This window comes from Ailuropoda melanoleuca, chromosome 2 (assembly GCF_002007445.2).
Source record: "Ailuropoda melanoleuca isolate Jingjing chromosome 2, ASM200744v2, whole genome shotgun sequence".
NCBI classification, from domain to species: domain Eukaryota; kingdom Metazoa; phylum Chordata; class Mammalia; order Carnivora; family Ursidae; genus Ailuropoda; species Ailuropoda melanoleuca.
The window spans coordinates 162600451-162615425 of record NC_048219.1 but is presented as its reverse complement, the minus strand read 5'-3'; the positions used below and the strand labels follow the sequence as shown (position 1 = coordinate 162615425).

The following is a 14975-nucleotide window of genomic DNA, read 5'->3' as shown; positions in this document are numbered from 1 at the left end:
CCATTTACTAATTATAAAAACACCTTACTGAAATTTTCCTATTCTCAACTATCTTGACCAAAGCAGTATCTTCTAACAATCATTATGTTCAGTGGTGGATCAAATAAAAATCATTTGTTGGAACACAGAGTCTATTCATTGGATGTTTTCTTAACACAATAAGATGTTACTCTATTAATATGAAAGTTTATTAATAATTCCCTTATTTTCTCTGGATAGCTGCTTTCTCAACCATAGGATCTAATTTTATATATAACTAAGTACAGAAATCTTTCTTTGAAACATATCTTTACCAAAGTTCAGGGATTACACAAGGGAAGTATAACCTAATAATTTAGAAATACCTTTAGATATTGTCACTCTAAGATTCTTTGTAGTGAGTCTCTGTTAAAACCCTAGGATAGAGCCTGGTCCCCCAGAAAGTTTTAAGGTAACCCACTCTTATAATGGGAATTTCCTAAAGCACGCCTCTCCTCAGAATCCAGGCCCAGTCAATACTATTTTTTTTAATTTTTCCCTTAAGTAATTAAAAATAAGAGCCATTTAAAATGCATTAAAACCCTAATTTTCTTTAAATCTCTTAATAGGAACCAAGGTTACATTCTGTGAGAAGAAGCTTTTCTCAACCTTCATCTGTAGGTTTGCAACCTCGATATTCTTGAAGCCCATACTTTCATCCTAGAAAACATTTCAGAGCAGAGGATTCAATTCTTACTCCACCTTCCTCTACTCATTCTGTTAAGTAGAGTCTTAGATATTTTATCCAATAATAGAAAACAACTAACCCCATGTGTGGTCTGGTAACAAATATGAGGGGTTTGGATGTGCCTAACATAAAATGATTTTGCTTTTTTAAGGGCATTAAAGAAATTTTAGTAGCCAGAACATTGGAGGTGCAGGATAAAATCATGGTTTCCTTTATTAATTCACACACATTTAAGTAACACAGACTTATAATTTGTAACAAATAGAACAAAGGTTATATCTACAAAACAAGTATTTTAAGAACGTTTGAAAAATTTGGTCATCATCTGGCTATCAACATGATAATGTCTACTTAAGCACTTAAAAACAATTTTGTTGTTTGGATTTTTCAGATTTATACCAGATGTTTCATATTTGTAGACATAACCATGGCATATACAGAATATACATAGCAACAGGCCATTTGTGGTAATATGGGAAATTCAAAAAAACACTATCTTGCTAGGGTGATAATGTACATAGAAAATTCTGGCTTCTACATCATTTTGGCTTTGCTGTATTTAGGTTTGTGTATATTTCACTTACATTAAATACTTTTTATAAAACATTTCAAATTCCTAGATTTACATTAGAAATTTTGACAGATATTAATACCTGTAAAAGATAATTTATATATATATATATAATATATGAAAATCTGTCATATTATGACCATTTATTTTACACCAGCTACTGTGACCAGAGTAGACACTATTCTTAAATATGCTTAATGATATCTCTATTTCTGGCCCTCTTTTGTCATTCATACCAAAAGTAGAGGGTTCTTATAGCATCTTAGCAAGTATATAAGTATTCATTGCATATATCATGTCAGATTCAATACATATTCCTTCCTTTAACACTGTGACACTATCATTATTCCCTTTTATCTTTCATTCAGGTCTTAGTTTGTGAGGTTTCTAGGCTTTCAAAACATTTAACTTTGAATAAAACTTAACCAATAACATTATATTTCACCTTTTAATACAAAGAAGCTAGAACTGTCTGCTCTTACAGAATTGAAAGTTTTTTATAATCAAAAAATGCAACACTAGGTAGAACTTTCTAAAATTAAAAAATGGCCATGCCAACTTTTCTTTAAATGCTGTCTAATGTACATCCCAACTTTCTTCTGTAAAAACATTATATTCCTTATATACAAAACTGAATAATAAAACAATTAAAAGTTATATAAATAAGGAACATTTAAATTGACTACATGTAAATTTTTTCTAGCATTTACTGAAATTTGATTGCACAATAGTAGAAAAGTTATTTTTTTCACTTTTAATTTCATGTCTACTACAAAAACTAAAGCTAGTTTGTACTTCTGTTGGAAAAAGAATTATATTATTTTTATTATTATACATATAATATTATATATGAAAACCTTCTTATAATGTTAGAAAGATAACCCAATTATAATTTACTTTTTTTCACCTTGCCTCATAAAGGATAATGAATTATCCACTGATGTATCTACTTTTTGAGTATATTGCCAGAATGTTTCTAGGCTAAAATATGTAGTGGAAGAATAAAATGTAATGGCATAGTCATATTAATTATTCTGGCATATCCTAAGTCCACTCCATCTATTGAGAATATTTTATTTTGCTTCCTTTATTCTGAAAGTAACATGCTATGTGTTAAGGTCCAGTATTCTATAATTAGAGCCCTAGTCAAAAATATCATGAAATATTTTATTTAATACTCCACTTGTCTGGCATTTTCATTTTAATCCTGTATTTGTTATTCAGGCTTGTTCAGTATATACCAAGGCATTTTTGTTCTAAAACTTTTGTAAATTTCAAGAGTCCAAGAGTAACTGCATTTTCCTTCAGAGAAAGATTTCTATTTGAAGTGTTTTTTTTCCCTTAGCTAATTTATTCTAGGCAATTGTACTCTTTACCAAGCGTACTAATATACTTTCACAGTGCATTCATTCAGTTCTATAGAGATTACTTCATTTTTCTCTCCAGATATATACTACAGAAAAATGGAGATGGTATGAAAGTCATTAATATAAAACAACAAAAAAAACCTCCAAAACCCTGTTATGCTTAAACTGTGATATGTGGGTCTTATTTTATAAAGAACATAAGACGCCAATAATAGCAAAAACAAATTTAATACCTTAAAGAGATAAATATTTTAGCTTTTAACTATCGGGGTCCTTTTTGCTATTCTCAAAAAAGCAAAAGACAGCAGTGTTGCCTAGGATGTGGAAAGATTGGAATGGACATCAAAATGGACAAAGATATGGAGACTAAACCCTCATCCTTAGCCTCATACAGTTCTGAAATGACCAATGATAATATTAAAGAAAATGCTTAACACAAAAAAGTATTACCAAAAAAAAGTGTATTTTTTTCTTTGATGTTTTAGAGAAAACATCTAAAAGATAATAATTTAATATAAAGTATATATCAACAATTTGAGATGGTTTTAATCCTTTCAATGTGTTTCTGGAAATCTTTGTTTTTTAACATGTCTAACTTAGGTACCAAAGCAAAGAGAACTATATATATATATATATCTCCACTATATCCACTTAAATATTTTTAGCAACACATAAAAGAAACTTTCTAAAATCCTCATTAGTATCTGACCTATTGTGCATTATTTTTAAAAGATACTAATACAAGTAAATTTTTTCTGCACTATCCAAATGCTAACTATTAAAGTTAACCATAGGATTATTTTATTCAGGCTATATCCAACTGTTTTGAGAATAGCTTTCAATTAAAATAACACATATAATATCCTAATGTCTATGCCAAAGGAAAAATTAAAATAAATTCAGCCACAATCCTATGTTTACCAGTTAGATTTTTATGCCTGTGCCCTAACTATGTATCTATCTTTAGAGAATGACTTGTTTAAAACTCTTGAGATCATACTTAGTCTGCCTTCACATATAAGTATTTAAAACATCTACCTCTACAGACTTAACCAATGATGGGTTTTGATAACTTGTTTGACCTTGGCTAGTCCCCTTCTCACTACTCTTGATGTTAAGCAGTAAGTTTTCGCTATTTTTCCTTTACTTTTCTGAGATCAGGTTGATTTACTAATTTTTACACTTAGCTACACATAGTTAGTTGTACATTTATATTGGTTTTTGTGCCCCATAATGGATAGCTCTACTTTTAGATGGTCTCCATAGATTATGGAAAAAGGAAGAAGTCCTATATATTCTCCTTAGGATAGAAAACTAATTTTATGACATCAGTTACATCCAAAAATGTTTTATTTGAAGTTTGCTATAAATTAACTACCTTCCAGAGGCTGATTTTTATGTGGGCAACATTTAAATAAGAAAAAATCTTTCTAGTTTGAGGATTATTAACAATTATTTTTTAATGCTAGGTCAGACAATGTCACAATGAACATTAAAATTTTTTTCCTTTATATTCAGCAAAAAATACTCCTTCCATATTTTAAATGGTGTGAAAATCCAACCATCAGTTTTCATGCAATGAACCATACATATTTTCAATAATTCATTTCAGTGCTTACCTTTTTCTTCTATAATACCAAAATAGGATTCTTACATATTGTTACCTGATTTATTTAATTACATTCCAGTGATGAGTTATAAAATGAAACTAAACTCAGGAATAAAAGGTTTGCTTTATAAAAAATGTAGGGAGTTTCCATAAAATAAGTTTTATAGAAATTTAAATATAAAAAGTTAATGCAGAAAATTCAGGACTGAAGAGTCTTTGCTTAATGAAAGCCTTTATAAATTGCTTTAGTAAGTGATTTTTAAAGACAACCTAAAAAATGCTATATATTTTTATAACACACCAGTCTGATTGTATTAACAAGTCATAATCTACTGTGCAAAAAATACTGAAAAAGTACCCATCATGCCTTGCTAACTTGGGACTTTGTAACTTGAATTTAAACATAGTTCTGAAGAAATTATTTAAAACATAAAATAAAGATGTAGGTGTTCTTGGCTTCCAAGTTAGCAAGGACTTTAATACTTTATACATTTTTAAAAATACAATTTAAATGATAGCTTAGAGATCTATATAAACATAGGTTTCATCACATTTCTTCAAGATGTAGCATATGTCCACCATAATAGCTACGTTTCATTTAAAATGCAAAATAAGACATTTTGTGCAGTTCATAATAAAATCTCTAATTAGGGGAAGTTAGAACATGTATTGACTGTCATGTATGAGATAATTTACCAGGAATTATTCAATATGTGGCATTTTAGGTAACAGGGTGGTAGTTACTTTGGAAATAACTTGAGTCAAAGGGCATTTAATCTGGTTTCTGCAGGCTTGTTAGGAAAGACCTAAGAATACAGTAATAAATGTTCAGTAAATTCATAGAACTTAAATTGTTAGTAAATAGATGAGTCTTTTCATAAGTTCATTTGTATTCAAATTGTATGTATGAAATGAAAAAGTTTCAGTGTTTGTAAGCTCTAATAAAATTCTCTGGCTTCATTACTATAATGGTCAATTCAAATAAAACTTTTGAATATTGGTATGTTTTCATGTTTAGAGATAATACTGTATTTACAGTATTAGTAAAACGGTATTTCAAAATACTTAGATTCATAAACTTATGACAGCATACTTTCATTTAGAGGAGAACTGTTGGATTCAAGAATCTGGAACAGTGTTCTGAAAATAACAAAATAATCTTAAGGAAAAAGAAAAAGAGTTTATAGTTATTAAAATTTTTAACAATTTACACCAGCACACATAAGCAGCCTTAGGATATAAAGGACTATTGAAAGCAAGAGAGAAATATATCATATTTCATGATGAAAGCAAGAAAGAAATATATTTCATGATAAAGGTAAGTATTTTTTCCAAGTTTGTTTTGGCACTCATCTATTTCATAATCTAGCTATCAAGAATAATTCCTCGTCTTGAAACACTCATTGCTTTATTTCAATTAAGGCTTCTTATTTAGACTTTTCATCTTCAGATCTTTGGCTCTGATTATATTACTTCCTCTTCCCCACAATACAATGCCCTTAGTACACTCTGTAATGGACTGTGTTGGTTGTGGTGTTGGTGTCGGTTCTGGCATCAAGACAAATCTGAGTTAGCCAAATTACTTAATCTCTCTGTGCCCAAACTTCTCATCAGCTAAACAGAGAAAGAAAAATACTTCAGAGTTGATGGGAAAAGAAAATGAGAGAATACAATCAAGGAACATAGAACCAATGGTTCTCTCCCTTCACCTTTGTTACTGTGAAAAAAGAAAAAATTTGGCAAAATTATGACCATGGGGTTCTCCCGTTTTAATCCACAGAGAGGACTTACTGAACAGGTATATTTGCTGACATTTCTATTTAAAAAGCAAGTTATTTTCACAGGCGTATATGGAAAAAGTCAAACTTTTAGAGTCATAAAACCTTACCTGCTATAAAATTTTTATTTTTTTCTACACTTAGCAGTAATGATATACTTGGTAGTGAGCATTAAGGACTGAAGTACTAATGTCTAGTTTAAGTTTCTGCTTTCTTATTGCCTAATTTCTTTGAACTCATGAATGGCGATTTCATTTTTTTGCAGACTTGAACATTTTTTATTTTCAATTTTATCCTATTTTACCTTTTGAGAATATGTTGTTAGATCATACAAGTTCCTAATTGTTATAACCTGAACTAGTGCATTATTCCTTTTATATGAAGTCTCACTTTATCTTTAGTAATGGTTTTCCCTCTCAATATAGACTGTCTACTATTAATATTACAGTACCAGCTTTCTTTTGGTTTATTTATATGCCTAGTGTTTCTTCATGTCTCATTTTCTTAGAAGTATGTGCCTTTTAACTACATATAGCTCACTTTTTAAGCATGAACATTGCTGTCTTTTGACAGAAGACTCACCCTATGATGTTTACTACAATTCTAAAATGTGTAATTATACTTATTTCTACTGTCTTATTATGGGTTTTCTTTTACCATATTTTTCATTTTTCTTTGCCCATTTTTTTCCTTCCTGTCCTCTGGTGGATTGTTTTCACTTTTCATTGGGCTTGAAACAAAGACATTCTGTCTGTATTATTTTAGTGATTTAACCCAAAGTGTGTAACATTTATTAACTTATATTTTTAATATTTAAAGCTTTTTAATCAAGAGACTCTTCTAGACTAGTTCAAAGAAAGCCAGATTAGTGAAACTCTTATTTAATGTTTTCCAATGTAAAAGTTATTACTTTTAAAAATATTTTGAGAAAAAAAGTGTTGTTATATTTTTATTGAATGTACTAAGAAAACAGAAATTCTAATCTGTAACAGTCAATCATAAACTAGTTTTTGAAGGTTCATCTTCACAAACCAGTGACTGTCAACTAATGAAGGATACGGTACATGCACAAGGTATGGCCTTAGGAATGGTAGTACAGGAGGATAGTAGCATTTTCCCCATACCATACACTAAGAAAGGTGGAAACGTCCATTTCCAGTTATTCCTAGAGCTGTCCCTCCAGCTTACCCAGTGAGTCTTCCAGGCTCTTTGCAGATGTTTCATCCAAAAATCCTTCATAACTTGAAGCCAGGGCTCATCTCTTCTTGGAGCTCTAATTTTCTTCTTGCAGATGGCACACTTGGTTTCCTGAAACATCCTGACATCTCATACCTTCCCGTTCTTAAGTGAGGAGCTGTGGACTTTAAAATCTATGGTGAGTAATTTGTGCCATAAACCAAATGGGGATGAAATCCAGTTAATAGCCAAGGATGGATCTTCTGTACTTAGTCTCACCTTACTTTGAAGATGCAAGTATGGATAAAACTCTCAATAGCTATTCATGAAAAGAGGCGCAGTAGACAGTATATTATCTCTAATTGTCAGTGCCATAGGAAGATTCTCTTGTTTAGCTCTTCCCAATTCCCTTTCCTCATCATGAAAATATAAGTAGAAACTGAATAATGTGATACAATCTTAAGCAGCGTATTTTAAATGTGATCAACTATTCCCTGTTAGATGGTTCTCTTAATTCAGAGGATCTGTACTGGGTAACCCAGGACTACCAAAAAACTAAGAGAAAGCAACAATTTCACCTCTAAACTGGTTAGTCCTTCCCCTCAGCTCAAAGTAGTTCTTAGTGATAGAGGAAAGTAGCTTAGGCTGGGTTTCTCTTATCCTCTGTCTCAAAAAAGAGTAAGACATTCCTCTTGGAAGGTTCAGATACACACTTATTAACCTTAATTAGCTTGGTTGTTACTGTTTGGCCCTTCCAGCAATATTAACCCCCAAATTTGGTGTGTTCCTATTGATAAAAGTTAACCAATGCTATACAAAGCTCCTGTAAGAGGAAGAGTCAGGACCAGCTATGTGTTGTGTTGAAATGACATATTTCATACTCTTTTAGTTCTGCAAGGGACTCAAAGGCTTTCTTTTAAAACGGATCCCCCTAATCTGTGCTCTTGGTTACCCCAATCTATGCCCTAACTCCCTCCAAGCTCTCAGAATTAGAAAACCTTTGCTGCAAAAATAGACACATGGCTGTCAATATGTCCAAACCCTTATAGGTCCACTCATATTATTCACTCAGGCAAAAGATGAGGACAAGGACCCACCAAGGTTTACAGTACCCCAGACTTCAACAGGAACAGTTGATCTATAACTGGTACAACTACGGATAGTGGAGAATTGCCTCCAGGAGACAATTTTAATTCATCATAAAGCAGCTTTATGGACTAAGTCTCAGTCAAGAGGCATAGCCTTCCCCATAACTCAGGGTTACACTAATGCAGGCCAACAATGCAACTACATACTTACCAGGTGTGAGGCAGTCAGAGATCCAGGAAACCATTCCTACCACAATGCCCAAGGAGGAGTCTGCTGAATGCTTGGTACTGCCACCTGCTACCCAAGCTACTTCCTGATTGTAAGGATTCTAGTTGGGGGCCCACAACGTGACCAACCACTGGCTTTACTTCAGTCTTGGAACTTCCCAGATCTAAAGAGCTATCTCCTGGGGTGCCTGGCTGGCTCATTCAGAGCATCTGACTCTTGATCTTGGGGTTGTAATTTTGAGCCCCATGTTCGTTGTAGAGATCATTTAAAAACTAAAAATAAAGAGCTATGTCCCAGTCACAGCTACAACGGTACAAAAAAAGACATGTGTCTTACGTCCCATTCCTGCCTAGGCTTTCATGAGTACTTTGACATCAACTTAATATTCAACTTATCAGGCTTTTCTCAGCCCCTGTAGAGGTCATACAGGTTGTTAAGAAAAATAATGAGGCCTACTTCAGAATAACTTTGAGATTTCAATGAAATCAGGGATTGTATCTATTTACTGTTCCTGCCTATTCTTGACCTCCACGGGTCTTCTGACTTCTGAGGTCCCTAATCTGTGAGTTCACTTTCAGAATGGCTCTCCATATACAGTGATGCCACCTAACATATACATTGACCACAACTTCTTGCATGATTTCGTTGATAGGGGTGTAGCCTACTGAGTTGACAGACGAATGTGACATCCTGTGAACACCTGCTCTATCACCGTTTGCAACTCTGCCCCCAAGAATACCCCAAAATGAATATTAAGAGCCTCAAGGTAGTAATTTGGGAGAAACCTTTCTGTCAAGGGATCCATAAGATGCCCTCTCTGGAAAGTACATGCTCTCCAGTTTTAAGTTTTTCCTATCCTCACTTGCCATTCCTAAACTGCTGGATCAAACTGAACACATCAACTAAAAACCCAAAGGCTACCTGCTTTACCTATCTTGCCTCCAAAACAATCCAACTGGTTCACCTTCCGTATCACAACAGAGTAACTCAGATCCACTTCTTCATTCAAAGTATCCTGTCTTCTGTATTAATTATGCCCTCTCTTTGGTTCCTCTATTTTCTTGTGCCCTTTGGTACCATAAATATTCTGGTAGCCAGTTAAGTGCCTATAAAATGAGAGATTGCACAAAAGGAATTCCATTAACACCCAGCAAGCCAAGGTCCAGTATATTGACTAGCACTAGGCCATAGGAAAGAAGTCAAGTGGAAGACACTGTCTCTCCTTTCATGATAGGCGCAATAAGACTGCTGTAAGGGCACTTCAAAGGCAGAGGTTATCATTCCACTGGTTTTCCAAGTCTGTTTTTGTTCATTCATGTAAACACATCTCATCTCTTTCACCACTCTGCTCCATCCAGCCCTGGCAAATATTATACTCCTTCCTAGGCCCGAGTAATCAGCCCTAGTAATCCCAGCATGTAACTAGAATATGTCATGTGGAAAGCCCAGGATTCCATTATGAAGAATAAGGAGGGTCTGAAAGAACATTTGTAGAAATGCTCCTTCCATCTTTAGAATGCCTTCAACATTCTTTTCTAAGCAATGTTTCCAAGCAACCAGAAATCTCTCACCACATTGATTAACGAACAGAAACTGGAGCTGAACAGTAGCACCTAGAATAAATCTGGGGAAACTTCCAGCACAATTGTTTACTTCACAGTGAGCCCTTTCTGCTTGCTACCATGCTTAGAATGTATATTTCAAGGCAAGTTCTCATTTTAAACTTTGGCCTAGCTGTCCAATCATCTATGAGATATAACGCTGGCTTACTGTGTTGTAGTCATTGTATAAATTGATACCTTAACATCTTCTCTGTGATGTTCTCTTATGGAGCCTTGGAGAAATCCCTAAATCCAGGTTGAGATTCCTGGAGCATTCATTGATCATTTCCTCCCTTCACCATCACCTTCAACAAATTCAACAGAACAGATCTGAATAAGGTACTCACAAACTTTTAAACTTTAATAACTTAAGAAAGCAAAAGAAATAATCAGTAAAAAGTACTTGAAAGTAAAAGTATTAACATTTAAAACTATTCACACAATGTCTATATATTGTATTATAGATTCTGATTGACCAAAAGAAATCATATAAGGTAAATTATATATGTGGTGACAAAATTATGACTAAAAATTTTTTAAAAGTTAACTATTTTGAACTGTTCACAGATTTTTAAATTGTTATCTGTAAAACTAATGTTATTAAAGTTTAAAATTTTTAACATACCAACTACCTCGAGTTTTATAACTTATCACAGATAGTCCAAACAAATTTGATACATTTACTTATTAGCTTACTAAACATTTAATAGAGTAAATGTCCTTTTTCAGTAGTTAGAAAAAAACAGAATTCTGATCTTTTTTTATTGCTTTATGTAAAACAGTAGTGGCTGCAGTTCTCCCTTATTTTAAGAAAAGCAATAAATTTTTTCCTTAAATTTAAATTCTGCATAATTAGAAAGCAGAAAACTAATTTATTCTACATATTCTGAAATGTCAATGTCAAGTAATTAAATATGTGAGACTTTAGGGCCATCTACTGGTTGAAGTGTAATGTTACAAAGCACAACCATTAGACTATTAACTAACAAAGTACAGTTATAGTTGTAAGAACTGAAAATATAAACATGGGCAAAAACCATCTAGTCTAGGACACTGGTTTTTAAAGGTTTCATAAAAGAATCTTTCTAATAGGAAACGCAACATGTATAACAAAGTTGGACTACTCTGTAAAAGCTGAGGTAGGGGGCCTCCAACCCCCACTCTTCACTAATTTGCCCAGCAGAGGCCAGGCCATTGAAAAGCCATAAGAGGTAGTCTGGGCAAATAACATTAACTGTGGCTTGGAAGGAGGCACAATGAGAAGGAATAGTATCAGCAAAGTTTTCTCTTACCCACCTTTACCCTGGAGACATCTTAGAGACACTGGTGTACAAAGGATAGTGGTTAATGGGCACAGAGAACTGGAGAGTAGGGGGTAGGCACCTGAAAGGCGACAAACCTCTTTTCACAGGGACATTGTTTATGTGCTCATATGATGCAACACTTTAGAAAGCATTAGTATAACTTCCTGAAAATGCAAAATAAGGAAATAATACATTTGCTTTTTTACCACAAGCCAATTAAGAACTAAGGTTCTAGGTCCTATGGGCTTTTACTAGCCAGGCCCTGGACTGGTCTAGTCTTGGAAACAAGAGCCCAGTTTCAGGTCCCAGCCTCCTCCCTTCAAAAGGACATGGATGTCCATAGAATCGAGGCAAGAAACAGAGCTCTCCAAGGCCCCTCTCAGTAGCAGAGACCCCCAACCTGGATAACAGCTTATCGGCTAGGCTTGGGGTGACAGGCTGGAGCAAAGTTCCAAAGACTCGCAAACATTCCAAGGCCACATGAAGTACAGTGCCCAGCCAGGGGGCATCCACTGGGCTCTCCCAGTTCAACCTCCATGGTGCATGCCTTTGGACAAAGCTATTAGTTTGCCGGACACAGCTGGACACTGCCTCCAGAGCCTTGTAGATCTGAAAGTTATCATAGTGGTCAGCTACCTGCCTGGGCAAAGTGGCCACTGCGTTCACCAAAGCATAGTCCTCTGCCTGAGCACGAACTGATGGTCCCACCAACCCTGGCTCACTGGGAAAGCAGGTAGTGCAGAAAACCGGATAGGTCCCAGAAGGATTTATTCTTTTGGCAGTGCACCGGTTCAGGAGACCTCCCAAAGCATCTGCCAGCTCAGAATCTAGCAACTTAACCACCTTTTCATCATAGTAATCACAATCCCAGTTGGGGACGCCCTGCCGGAGAAGAAAGTATCGGAAGCCATCCACAGTATAGCGATCAAGGCAAGTCCTGGGATCCACCACGTTACCCAAGCTTTTGGACATCTTTTGGCCACAGACCGTCCAGTGAGAGTGAACATAGATGCGGTGTGGTGGGCTCATGCCGGCCCCCAAGAGGAGGGCAGGCCAATAGATAGCATGGAATTTAAGAATGTCCTTGCCTATGATATGAGAGGTGGTTGGCCACCAAGATTTAAACTCAGCATTTGGGTAGCCAATTACAGTAAGGTAGTTGACCAAGGCATCTAGCCATACGTAGATGGTCTGAGAATCGTCCCCGGGCACAGGAATGCCCCAATGTAAGTGACTGCTCTTTCGAGAGACAGACAGGTCCGGCAGCTCCTCCTCCAGCCACTGAAGAACCGCGCGAAGAAATGGCTCGGGAGTGATTGCCTGGGGGTCGCCCCGCAGCCACCGCTGAAGCGGCTCTCGGAACTGAGAAAGCCTGAAAATGTAGTTTTCTTCCTTGGTCCAGGATACGGGATGCCCACTCTCTAGAGATACATAACACGAATCCCCTGATGAATCCGACTGCCGGGTGACCTTGGCCTCAGGCAGGAAGCACTCTTCGGAGGCGCAATACCAACCTTCATAGAGTCCCTTGTAGAGCAGACCCCGGGCCTTCAGCAGTCCCCAGAAATGCTGCACAGCGATCCGGTGCCGGGCTTCGGTGGTGCGGATAAAATCGGTGGAGGAGATGCCAGCCTCCCGAAAAAGCTGCTGGAACTGGGCAGACACTCGGTCGCACAGCTCGGTGGGGGCCAGGCCCGCAGAGGCTGCTGCTTGCTGAATCTTCAGGCCATGCTCGTCTGTACCAGTGGAGAAGCGCGTGGCCGCAGCGCTGGGTACTCGGAGGCGACGGTGGCGGCACAGGGCGTCCGCCAGTAGCGCCGAGTACAGGTGTCCAATGTGCGGCGCCGCGTTCACGTAGAAAATGGGTGTCGTGAAGACGGCGCGAGCGTCGCGAGCATCGTCGCGGGCGCCGAGAGGGCCCGAACTGTAGTAGCGCGAGCTAATGTACTCCAGAAGCGAGACTCCACTGGTTCCCGGACGTCCTAGCAGCCGCAGGACAGAAATTCGCAGCATGATGCCGGCCGGGCCGCAGCAGCAGAGGGGGCGTTCTGGAAGCACGTGTGAGGGGCGCATGCGCAGCCGGGGCGTACCGCGGCTTCCGGCCGGCCGGAAAACCAATGAGGTGGGGCCCTGAGCGCCAGTCCTCTGCCATCTGGCCTGCGCCTCCGTTCTGACCCCGCCTTGGACGTTGTGGCTGTGAAAGTGGAAGCGCGCGAGAAAGATAGCTTAAAGAAACAGGGTTTAGGAGAGCTTATGAAAGCAGATAGAATTTTGTATAACATCCTGTGTGGCCTGCTTTGGGTTGTGATTTTGTATTTGTGGATCTGTTTTCTTCTCTAGGGTGACTTGCTTGTGAGGCAAGAATTTTACATTCAGGCATCTTTCAATCCCCAGTCAGTGGCTGGCACATTGCAGGACACAGTATGCGCTCTACATACGCCCTGGTCAACGTAGGGATTTGAAATATCATCTAAATTTTATCTCAGAACCTAGCGGACCCAATAAATCTGGAAGGAGGAGCGAGAAAAGAAGAAAAATAATTACCTACAGCACTTGAGGGAAGAATAAGAATCGGCAAACTAATGGGAATCTTTTCTCTAAACACAATTTTTGTTGAATCAACCAAGGAGGTAGATTTGTTATGTACCAAGTCTTTGTCAAAGATTATTGAGATCCAGAGAGGTGACATGCAGTCTGTTGTCACTGATAAGGAAGAATCAACCTTCAACTTTATTTTTCAAAGTAGTTGTTAGTAATTTTCGTTTGAAGTGGTCTTGCAGTTCTTCTACAGCAGTGTTTTTCAAGTTTGCTTTTAGTAATGGAAACTTAGTTCATTTGGGGTGGATGGCTCTGGAGACCAGAACTGGATTAATATTAATCCTTGCTTCATGAAACACTCTCATCTTTGGTGTACGATTGGCTATCTTTTTTTTTTTCATTTAAATACTGTGTTCACTTAATAATAAAATGCAGTGCAACACCTGTGAACCCACAATGCAACCTAACAACTAGAAGTGGTTCTCTAACTGTGGTTACAAAAGAGCAGCATTAGCAGCACCTGGGACCTTGTTAGAAATGCATATTCTTAGGCCTCACACCCCGCCCCACCACCACACCTGTTCTGGGGGTGGAACCCAGCCATCCAGGTTTTAATGAGCCCCCCAGGTGATTCTGATGCACATTCAAGTTTGAAAACCACTGAACTAGAAGATTGCCAGTGATTTAGATCTATATGCTCCTTTTCTCCTTCTCGTTTTCCTCCCAGAAGTCATCATTATCTTAAATTCTGTACTTTTGCATTCATGTTATCGCATATATAGTATGTCTAAGCAACATATTGTTTAATTTTGCTTGTATCTAAACAGTCTAAAAAAGGATATCGTGCTACATGTGGTCTTTCTTCTTCCACTGACCATTTTCACTCAACATTTTGTTACTAGGATTCATCCATGTTTCTTTCTGTAACTCCAGTTACTTCATTTTGACTGCTGAATAATAATTTGTGAATGAAGGCATTTGGTAAGTTGGATCAGATTTCTGTGGTGA

At 36.8% G+C, this 14975-nt stretch overlaps 1 protein-coding gene across 1 annotated transcript; it reads right to left on the bottom strand.

The window, feature by feature from the left end:
- Nucleotides 1-13960, bottom strand: MARS2 (methionyl-tRNA synthetase 2, mitochondrial). Its single transcript, XM_034654905.1, has one exon. The coding sequence runs from the start codon at nt 13500-13502 to the stop codon at nt 11661-11663; it is 1842 nt and encodes a 613-aa protein (XP_034510796.1). The 5' UTR covers nt 13503-13960; the 3' UTR covers nt 1-11660.
- Between the last annotated feature and the right edge of the window lie 1015 nt (nt 13961-14975).

Excerpts from the sequence above, each read along its gene's own strand:
- MARS2 (XM_034654905.1), bottom strand. The coding sequence starts at position 13,502 with ATGCGCCCCTCACACGTGCTTCCAGAACGCCCCCTCTGCTGCTGCGGC.